Below are 11,010 nucleotides of genomic sequence, written 5' to 3'. Positions count from 1 at the left end.
CGATACACCGCCTGATCTGCATCCACACCGAAAATGAAGGTTCTTCCCTGACTCATACAACATCCTTCCAGCTAATTCTGTGCTTATCTCTCCAGTAGTTTATGCATAATCCTAAACAAACCAACACAGTCAAACACATAACCTCTTCCAGTGGTAAAATGACATTGACCAGTTTTATGAAAGTACCGTCTTTACTGTATTTATGAGGTGTAAAAATGTATTTATTGACAAGGGAAACAGGAAGCAATGTTGAACTAGATCTTCTTGAGAAAATATTTTTTTTATTAAGTTAGAGAGGATAAAAAACATTACACAAACAGATAAATGAGGTAAACGGGGTGCTGGAACAATGTCAGCGTTATCTTTTAAAGGTCCAGTGATTTATCGGCAGAAATGAAGCATGATTTTTATGATGGTGATTTCATTTGTGTACAATTACCTGAAATTGTTGTGTTTTTGTTGCATTAGAATGAATGTTAATCTACATCAGGAGTGGAGTCCACCATGTTACAAGTTTTGGTTCCCCTACATACAGTACTAGGGTGAGGTGGTTGGTTGCAAGATACAATATCACCGCTAGGAATCTTACACAATCTTGAATATTTACAACATGATTTCTATTTAATAACATATTTGAAACTCCCTGTTCTTGTAAAGGTTCTGCTTGTCCTGTGGGATCTTGTCTGTCCGCAGGAGGTGACTCTCCCTCCTTCACTCCTTCTGACACAGAGACACTGTGGAGTCCAGCCTGATCACATGCTCAAACCCGAACGCAGGGTAGAGCGGTTCAGTGAATGTGCAGTTGAAGGTGTGGAGGTGGAGCAGTCTGTCAGAGGAGACTCTGTAGAAGGACACAGAGCCAGCAGACCAGTCCAAATACACTGCCACTTTCTCCAAAACAGAGCTAGGATCACATATGCATACATTCGCATGGATTTTGTTGTTAGTGAAGGCAGAGAAGCGGCCTCGAGAGCAGCACACGCTCCATGACTTGTCACTGAGACCGAGGCAGCAGTTGGAACCTATTCCTTTTCGTCTGATGCCTCTGTAAGTCACTCCGACGGACACCCACCCTTTCCTCTCCACCTCCCAGTAACAGCGGCCAGTCAGAGCATTGGTGCACAGCAGCTGCTTCCAGTGGTGGAATCTCTCTGGGTGATCAGGATACGGCTGCTTCTCCCTCTTTAGTGTCACCGTCCTGTTGTCCTCGGACAGAGAGAGGTATGCGTTTGCCGTGTTTGGGTCCAGGGTGATTGCACATGCGTCTGAGAGAGTAAACAAGAAACTGTTCAGATGCAGGCAATGAGGCAGGAGGAACAAATCAGAACGAACATGTATTTAGCGCGCTGCATCCTGTCCTGCAAATAGATGACATTTGACTCTGTTGACTCGAGCTCTGTTTCCCCAGAGATTTCATGCAGTGAATCATTATCGAATAGATTTAATTAAAAAAGATCTTTACATTCGTGAGTCAAATACACACTTACACTTCTCTAGTCCAGATTTCAACCAGTGCTCGCCAGTATGATCCACACTAGGTAAACAAACACAATGAGCAGACTTATCGTATTTTCTTTTTACAAGCAATATCAGTTCTTTCCAGCCTTCGAGCAGCCTTTGGCTCCACAAACCTGAGAGTGTCCAGTCTCCACTGTGGGTCCTTCACTCCAGCAAAGAGCTGCGTCAGCCCTGAGTCTCCGGGGTGATTGTATCTCAGGTCCAGCTCTCTCAGATGGGACGGGTCCGAGCTCAGAGCGGAGGCCAGAGAAGCACAACCTTCCTCTGTGACCAGGCAGCCTGACAACCTACACACAAACATTGTGCTTGGAATTAAATCGCACCTAAAGATTGAACGTGCATGTAAATAAATGAAAACATGAAGATCAGGATGAACAGGCTTCAACAATCCTCAGCGATGATCACATCTGTTGTAGCTTCATGTCATACATTGATTCCAACATGCACAAACAGGCACACATACACAAGAGAGTCATAGTCTTACCAAATATATGTCAGGGAGGACCACTAATAAATTAACACAGAAAATTATACCAACACTATGTGCAATATTACATCCATTTTACTTATTCCTATTATCATTGTCATGAAGACTCTGCCACTAGTAGTTTTAATATCTCATGTAACATATTTTCTATATTTTCTTTCTTGTTATTTCTACCAGGCACTGCTTCTGCATTTACTCTGAATACACTTTTTGATTAATAATTGGATTAATTAAGTCTATTTTATCTTATTTATCCCTTCAGGGTCGCAGGGGGGTGGAACCAATCCCAGTTTACACTGGGTGAGAGAGGTGCGGTCGCCAGTCCATCACAGTGCTGACATACAGCGACTAACAATCCCCAGTTAATCTACGCTGCATGTCTGTGGACTGTGGGAAGGAGCTGAGCCCAAACAGACACAAGGAGAACATGCAAACCTGCCCAGGTCGACTGGCAGATTCAAACCCAGAACCTCCTTGCCTTGCTAAGAATGGCACAAACAACCATGACGGTCCTAACCTTGGCCCACAAATATTTATAAATTGTAAAATGCAATTTAGATGGGAGAACTTTGTGAGGAAAGTTTGATTGAAAATTGTAATTTATATGGAAAATCCACATATGTATAGAAAGATGCATATAAAGCATTATAAAGCGTTAAAAGTCAAAGATAGGATTCCTGACCTGAGAGTTTCCAGTTTGCAGTGGGGACTCTCCAGTCCACCAGTGAGCAGCTTCACTCCTGAATCCTGCAGGTCGTTGTTACTCAGGTCCAGCTCTCTCAGACTGGAGGAGTGGGAGCTGAGGACTGAGGACAGAGCTGCACAGCTTCTCTCTGACAGGTTACATACATCCAACCTGAATCATTCATCATAAAAAAAATGAAAAATGAAAATGCTATATATTTATCCAGAAAGGCAGTTTAACGTATAACAGGGATAAAGATATGAAATGTAGTGTCACTCATATTCTTACGTCCTGAATGAATTATATATTTCCTGATGAAAATCAACACTTAATCCAAATCTGTCTGCTTCTGGTAGTTCGGGTTCAGCAAAGCCACCTTCCAGAATCAGATTTGTTGTCATGCTATAATTTTACCACAGACTGCCTCTGATTGTCATGACAGCCAAATGAGCAGTGCTGTGCTCACTGGAGTCATCCAACATTTTTATTTCTTAGGTTAATGTGCTGATCATTAGGTTAATTGGACATGCAATTAGTCAAGCTGTTGGTCAATTTGAATAATGTCATGTGCTGGACCACAAGGAAAATTTTAACTCGCAGTTACATTGATCTCAACCTGATCATTTCTATTTTACAGCAGCAGCTTATCAGTCCACCAGAGAGCAGCTTCACTCCTGAATCCTGCAGGTTGTTGTTACTCAGGTCCAGCTCTCTCAGACTGGAGGAGTGGGAGCTGAGGGCCGAGGACAGAGCTGCACAGCTTCTCTCTGACAGGTTACAGCCACTCAGCCTGCAGACAAGTCACAAACAAGATTAGCTCACAAAAGTTTAACTTGACATCCCTTTGAGCGGACAAAGAAATACACACTTTGTGTATCATTTTCTATGTTAAAATGAAAAGCATCAGAGGGGCGACACATTCTGTGTGTGCACACTGTATATATATACCCCAATCAGACAATGCTATTTTTTTTATTGTAATAATGCTGTTTTAAACCATATAATAATGAATAATTGGTTAATCTATATAATTATTGGCTGTAAAAGTTAATGCAATACTGCATTATATGTATATTATATGTAATTTTCTGATTTCACTCTGACATCATGATGATGTCATTCCTATAATATCATAAATCATTTCGTAATCTATATAAGCTTTAGGTTTTTTCTATAGACTTACAGTTACCTTGAAAAATATATTTTTGAATTATTATCTTAATTTTCTGTCTTTCTGGTGACTTATTCATGTTGCTTATTATTTGACACCATATGACGGTGAATCATGTTCTGATCAATATAATCTATTGTTTCGCTATTATTTGCAGGAATGTCTTGGAGAATCTGTTTTTTCAGACCGTATTTGTTGGAGCTTGACCTACAGTTAGTTCCACCACGTGTGGTGAAAATTCATCCATTTGTTGTTGAGTTATTTTGTTCAGACACACAAACACACGCACACACAGACAGACAGACACACAGACAGACAGTTACCCTATGATGGCGTGGGGTATCTAACTGTTTAGCTATTGCTGCAAAAGAGACTGAAGTTGTAAAAGTATGTAAAAGTGACATTCAAGTTGTTGTAAAATTGAAGTGAGCTGACCTGAGAGTTTCCAGTTTGCAGTGTGGACTCTCCAGTCCACCAGAGAGCAGCTTCACTCCTGAATCCTGCAGGTTGTTGTTACTCAGGTCCAGCTCTCTCAGACTGGAGGAGTGGGAGCTGAGGACTAAGGACAGAGCTGCACAGCTTCTCTCTGACAGGTTACAGCCACTCAGCCTGAAGAATAGTTTGTGAAAACATAACATAACCTCAACTGACAGAAGTACAAAAAAACAAATACAATTATTTTGAAAAATCACTCTCTATAATCAGAAATTGATTTAATTAAAATGTATATCATTACACCTACAAGAACACAACAGAGTTCCTGACCACTGGCAGCAGCCTCAGGAGACCTTCCTCTGAAGCAGAGTACTTCCTGAGGTCAAACTCATCTCTATCTTCTTCTGATGACTGAAGGATGAAGACCAGAGCTGACCACTGAGCAGGAGACAGATCTTTACTGGAGAGCCTTCCCGAGCTCAGGTACTGTTGGATCTCCTCCACTAAAGAATGGTCATGTAGTTCATTCAGACAGTGAAACAGGTTGATGCACCTCTCTGGAGATGGATTCTCTCCGATCTTTTCTTTAATGTACTGCACTGTTTCCTGATTGGCCTCTGAAGTACTTATTGAGTGTTTTAGCAGCTCTTGCAGGTTATTCTGATTGGCCTCCATGAAGAGACCCAGAAGGAAGCGGAGGAACAAGTCCAGGTGTCCATCTGGACTCTCTAAAGCTTTGTCAACTGCCATTTTTTGGATTGAGGCAATGGACGGTTTGCTAAAAATCATCTGCATGTTTTGGAACTTAAGCTGTTGTTTCGCCATTACATTTTTCTTCCTGTTAATGAGTGACTGCACGACATAAACTGCCGCCAAAAACTCCTGAATACTCAGATGCACAAAGCTGAACATCTTATCCCCATCCTTGTCCTTCCTCCCCCGCCGCTCTTTTTTAAAGATCTCTGTGAACACCCCAGAGTAAACTGAGGCTTTTTCAAAATCAATGCCGCTCTCTTTCAGATCTTTTCCGTAAAAGATGAGGTTTCCCTTCTCCAGCTGGTGAAAAGCCAGTTTTGCAAGTGAATGTATGTGTGCAATGCTCTGCTCTGTGCCATACTTCTTCTTTGTCTGTCTGATCTGAAACATCAAGAAATCTGTGTACAACTCCGTCAGGGTCTTGGGCAGCTCTCCTCCCACACTGGTTTTCAACAAGTCCTCCAGAACTGTAGCAGTGATCCAGCAGAAGACTGGAATGTGACACATGATGTGGAGGCTGCGGGATGCTTTGACGTGGGAGATGATTCTGCCACACAGCTCCTCTTCCCTGAACCTTTTCCTAAAGTACTCCTCTTTCTGTGGGTCAGTGAACCCTCTCACCTCTGTCACGATGTCCACAAAGTCAGGAGGGATCTGATTGGCTGCTGCCGGGCGTGTGGTTATCCAAAGGCGAGCTGAAGGCAGCAGTTCCCCCTTGATGAGGCTTGTCAGCAGGACTTCTACTTTCACTGACTGTGTCACATCAATGCAGGGGTTTTTGTCAGCAGTGAAGTCGAGCTCAAGTCGACTTTCGTCCAGACCATCGAGAATAAAGAGAAGTTTCAATTTACTCTTGTCGTAGTTGGTGTTTCCTGAAGCCTGTAGGGTTGTGAAGATCTCATTAAGATCCTCCTTCCTCATGTCTTTGGTTTCCCTGATACACTTGTGAATAAGCTTCGCAAAACAAATGATCCTCCCCTTTAGCAAATTCAGCTGGCGGAATGTGAGGGGGAACATGAGGTGCACATCTTGACTTGCTCTTCTTTCCGCCCAGTCTAGAATGAACTTGTGTACAAGGAATGTTTTGCCAATTCCTGCAATCCCATTGGTCAGCACTGTTCTTACAGGTGTGGATTTTCCAGAGGGGTGTTTGAATATATTTTTGAGTTTGACCGCTTCCTCTATTTGCCCTGGTTCTCTTAATGCCATCTCAACTTTCCTGACTTCATGCTGCGTGTTGATATTCACAACGCTCCCATATGTGATGTAGAGCTCTATGTAGATGTCATCTAACTGTTTTTTATCCATTCTTTGAGTCCATCCTTCTTGTGCACACATAAATCTGTTGTGGAGGTGTGATTGGAGTGAGTGCTGGTACAATGCCATGGGTTGTGGAGGTTTAGGTTGTGGCTGCAGGAAATCTATTTCACATACAGAGAAAATAAATATCAAAACAAATATCAAGCTTTGTGTATAAAAAACGATCATATTCCATTATATACGATATATATATATAGTATATAAACTGGAAGCAAAAACTGGAAGCAAAACAGATGGCCTGTTTCTCTCCAAGACCATATTTTAGAGGAGCAGCTGTGGTCTAGGAGGGAAAGTGGGTTGACCATTAATTGCAGGGTTTAATCTTATCCAAATGTTAATGTATCCCTGAGCAAGAACTCGTGGTTTATTGATGTAAAAAAAAAGTATTTTTATGTAAGTAGAGTCAATTTAGCACACCCTGGTACTTCTGAGTAGCATCTCTGGCAACAAAGTGGGATGCCAGATACTGGTGTCACCACTTCCTGACATGACTCAATTATTTCCTGTTTAGTATTTGAATTTTTTTGTTATTCTACTTCCAGTTTTTGTGTGTTTTTCCTACCAATTGTCTGTACCATCTGTAGTAAGTCTGTTGTTTAAAACCATGACTTCAGAACTTTCAGTTGCCAAAATGTTATCTTCCTGGGTACTTCTCTTCTTTACCACCACTGTGTTAACTCTGCCTCAGCATCTATATAACTTTACTGTGACAGACTCCTGGAAGTTGCTGAGCCTGGCTGATGTTCACTAAAAGAGATCCCGCACGGAACTAGTTGCTTTACCTTTTTATGTGTATATGGATTTTTTAAAAAGAAGTCATGTGTCAATTATACCCCTCACACCAAAATTGTATTAAAGGTTTTTTAAAGATGGGTAAACCCTCTAAAAAGGTGATTGACTCCTTTGCCATTTCCAGTAGAGGAGTGTCTACTGCAGAATCATTTGACCTGTGAGTGAATGCTGATTTTCTCCATTCCAACTGCAGACAAAAGCCAGATGTTAGCAGATGTTAGCATTTTTGTGACCAGTAGAAAACAGGCTTTATTGAGATATAGATATGTTGTTTATTGTACTTTTTAACTTTGGTAAAAACTGGGCTATTTCCCCCTGCTTCATTTCTTCATGGTAACCTTGGCTAATTACTCTTTTCTGTAGCAGTTGCTGATAATTAAGAACCAAAGCTTAGCCTGGCATCTCCAGACCATTTCACATTTGCAAATGGCTGTGGGACGTCTTGATTGCTTTTGGATGTTATCAATGTTTCATTGTTAATTCCTCTTTCATATGTTTAAGAGCTAAAGAAGAGAGTATAGCTTTACCTCCAGTCTGACTGCTTTTGGTGGGAGGGTGAGGAAGACATGCAGCCTGTGCTCGGATTGAAGACGCATTGCTGCTTTCGGAAATCTCTCCAACATCATGCACATGTACTGAGAGATAAAGAGACAAATAAATGCCCTAAGACCTTCATTTTATATTAAAAACCCCATGATATATTTTATTACTTACATTTGGATCCTGAGCTGATGCAGGACAACCTCTGCACAAGATCGTTCCTGCTGATCTTTGTCAACACTTTCATGGTCACCTCCATAGAGTGCTCCTGATACGTGTGCACAATGAGGTCCAGTGTGTCCAGCCTGTCTGCCTTCTCTAAATGGCTCTTTGGAATGGCTGGGAAGCCTTCCGGGATTTCAGCCTGCTGCAGGAACCATTTGAAGCTTTTCAGTTCTTCATCTGCCAGATCCTCCAGTGTTCCTAGGAGCAGCTCTGTAACTGCCGCCATCATTGGTTCCTAATAAATCAGAGGATGTTTTGCCTCTAACAAGGACATGATAAAAAATAAAATAAAAAAAAGATCATATCACAGTATCAGATGATCAGTGTTCCCCGTACAGTGGGCTCTGTCTATTGTTTAGAGAGTGCTTTTCAAATCTCTGATTACAAAGTGATTGACAAGGCAAAAAAACAAACAAGTCATCAGAATTGAAGAAAAATTGTTGTTAAAGTTTGAAGATGGTAGAAAATAAGAATACATTTTAATCTATATTCCAGAAATGTCAGTCTATATGTGGATCCATATCTTGAGAACCCTTTATCTTATCAGCTTCACACTTGGCATGTGCATTGTTATGGTGCCATGGAAGTGCAGTGTTGAATTTGGTATGATTTGGTCTCAAGATAAGTTCAATAATAATAAACTTTGAGGCGACAAGTGCTCTGTAGCAACGATGGCTGGGACTCATTAACATAAGTGACATCTTTGACTATGACAACAGTGCTTTCATGACAAGGGCCTCGTCCTCCATGAGAATGGATTCTCCAGTTCAAGGTGGTGCGCACAAGGTGTGGCTAGCGTTCTGGGACTGCTTTACTTTACTTTTTACAGTTTCAGAGAGAACTGCAACCACAGCATCACCACAGGCCAAGCAAAAAGCCTGTTCCAAACTGTGAGTTCAAGTACAAGCAGGAAAGCTATGTTCCTTAAAACTGTCAGGTCTTGGTGAGTAGTTAACACAGTGATTTGTCAGTGTTGTACATAACCTGTTTGTAACAGTCCAGTTTGACAGTATGTCAGTAGAAGTTACTTAAAAGGGAAGTCAAATAACAGGAACCAAAGGCTTTGGCGTCACTCCTAGTAGATTTCACATATGCAACACAAGCTTAGACAAGGTTTTCAATTTTTAAATAAAATATTCTTCTGCGACACTTATACTATAAGGAGAATAGATAAGAGATTAATAAAAGATTCTATCAAACATTTGACTGTTAGCTCTGATCTTATGCATTTGCTGTTGTATGTACTTTTCTACTATGACAATGTGGAAGTGTTTGTATTTAGATTAACTCTAAACTTTGCATAGGAGAACTGAGTTGAACCATGAATGAAATATCAGTGACGATATCAAAAATCTCCTTCAGTCAAAAGAACCTGACCTGGCAGACTAGTTCTGCTATTTTGTCAAATACAACATGTTGCAACTTCAGAGTAACAACAATAACATGTAAAATGTTGTTAAAGAAGCTCCATTTTGGTCCCAGAGTCACTGCATTAACCTAAAGTGGATACTCAGATAGAAGGCTACCCTGGCTCTCATCCTCTACGTAACTGTAGAATAAAGGTCAATGATATATTTGTCAAACATGAATAACTTACATCCAAATGAAGAGATTGTCATTGTTCCTCTGTGTAAGAAGCACAGAGTAAGTATTGACGTTCGTGCCTCAGTCCTCTGTGCCTCATTGCTCTTGATGTTTGCTGTCACATGTGAGAAGCCTCTCCCGTGACAGTGTGGAGACGCTGGTGTGAGCTGCGCAAGTCTGAGGTGGAGGGATTGTCTTGGGGGTATTACTTCCCCGAAATAAGTCTCCCAGGCAAAATGTCTTTACATCCAAGTCTCTCTACATTGCGTGTGAAAGGCAAGTATTCTAACACTGTCGTTATCCAAACCTTAGTTTGAACAATCTGATACGTTATTTTTTATGTAAGTGTTTATATTTGCAATCACTATCTTGCTGACTGCAGTACACAGAATGGAGGGAGTGTCACCTGACAGACTGAGCTCAGGTAAATTACAGATCCGATGTAGTTTTACATTTTGTCCACCAGGTGGTGAACTATCCTCTGCTTGTCTAACACGCAGCGTCCTGCACTCCCCTAGATTCCTGCTCCAGGAATTTAGAACCCTGACTATAGACTCACAGGCAGAGCTTCATTTTAGTTGCAACTCAATTTCTACTTCACCAGGATAATCCACCAGCCATCAATAATTCCCAGATCCCAAAGGGAATACCTTAACCACAATCAACAAAGTATGTAACAACCAGCTGCCCCGTTCCATTATACCTCGGAGCTCGGAATTATCGACCCCCATAGTAAAAGAAAAGCTCTCATTAAATTAGTTGTACAGATAGTACTGTTCATAAACTCTATGCGGACGTGTTACTACGGCGTTAGCCGCATATTGAATTATTATAAGCTTTGCTTTAATTTAATTTAAATTTTGTCTGTAAAAACATTTTAAATTTTGAATTTAATGACTCAAACATTCAGATGTTTAACTGATGATGGACAGAAACAAGTTCAGACAACAACAAAGTCACAACTTTTATGAACGAGAAAAACGAAAGAAATCAGAATGGCCAGCTGGCTAACGTAAAACATTTTTCCTGTGCAACTGGAATGCTATCAACTCGGAAACCATCATTGAGAACTTTGATTTTCTGAGTACTATGTCCCCTCCACTAACATGAAGAGGACATGGTTAATGACCTGTACCGCTGCCAGCCACTAGGGGGTGATTGTATCACTCTAGTTAAACATTGAGGAGGATTATCCTTATGGAGACTATAGGTTGATCTCAACACGTCAGATTTTTAACATCATGTTTGCACTATGTCCAATGTCTTTATCTCCTCTGAAGTCCACTGTCTGTCATCTGACAAGCACCTGATAGTCTCTGCTGCTTCGATTATTATTATTAATATAAATCATATTGTTATGAAAAATATATTCTTCTTCTCCAGCATTATCTCTATATCGCTACATCCATATAATATATAAAAAAGTCAGCAACAGAAGCTGTGAGATAGAAGCTCACAAAGAACTCACCTTTACCTTCAATACCAGCACCTCTTTGT

General features: G+C 40.9%; 1 protein-coding gene across 2 annotated transcripts; it reads right to left on the bottom strand.

Annotated features, from left to right (window-relative positions):
- Nucleotides 1-203: 203 nt before the first annotated feature.
- On the bottom strand, nt 204-9,665 carry LOC118123138 (NACHT, LRR and PYD domains-containing protein 12). Of its 2 annotated transcripts, none has more exons than XM_035180300.2 (10): nt 9,527-9,665; nt 7,879-8,190; nt 7,692-7,799; nt 4,604-6,473; nt 4,297-4,470; nt 3,307-3,480; nt 2,688-2,861; nt 1,632-1,805; nt 1,488-1,534; nt 204-1,265 (listed from the first exon to the last, which is right to left on the bottom strand). In XM_035180300.2, exons 2-10 carry the CDS (start codon nt 8,156-8,158, stop codon nt 712-714), a joined length of 3,555 nt encoding a protein of 1,184 aa, XP_035036191.2. In that variant the 5' UTR covers nt 8,159-8,190; nt 9,527-9,665; the 3' UTR covers nt 204-711. The 2 variants fall into 2 exon arrangements, with proteins under 2 accessions (XP_035036191.2, XP_035036192.2); XM_035180301.2 differs by having other exon boundaries at nt 7,879-8,164; nt 9,527-9,659.
- Nucleotides 9,666-11,010: the final 1,345 nt, after the last annotated feature.

Source organism: Hippoglossus stenolepis, chromosome 16, assembly GCF_022539355.2.
Source record: "Hippoglossus stenolepis isolate QCI-W04-F060 chromosome 16, HSTE1.2, whole genome shotgun sequence".
NCBI classification, from domain to species: Eukaryota; Metazoa; Chordata; class Actinopteri; order Pleuronectiformes; family Pleuronectidae; genus Hippoglossus; species Hippoglossus stenolepis.
This window is presented reverse-complemented; position numbering and strand designations above follow the sequence as displayed.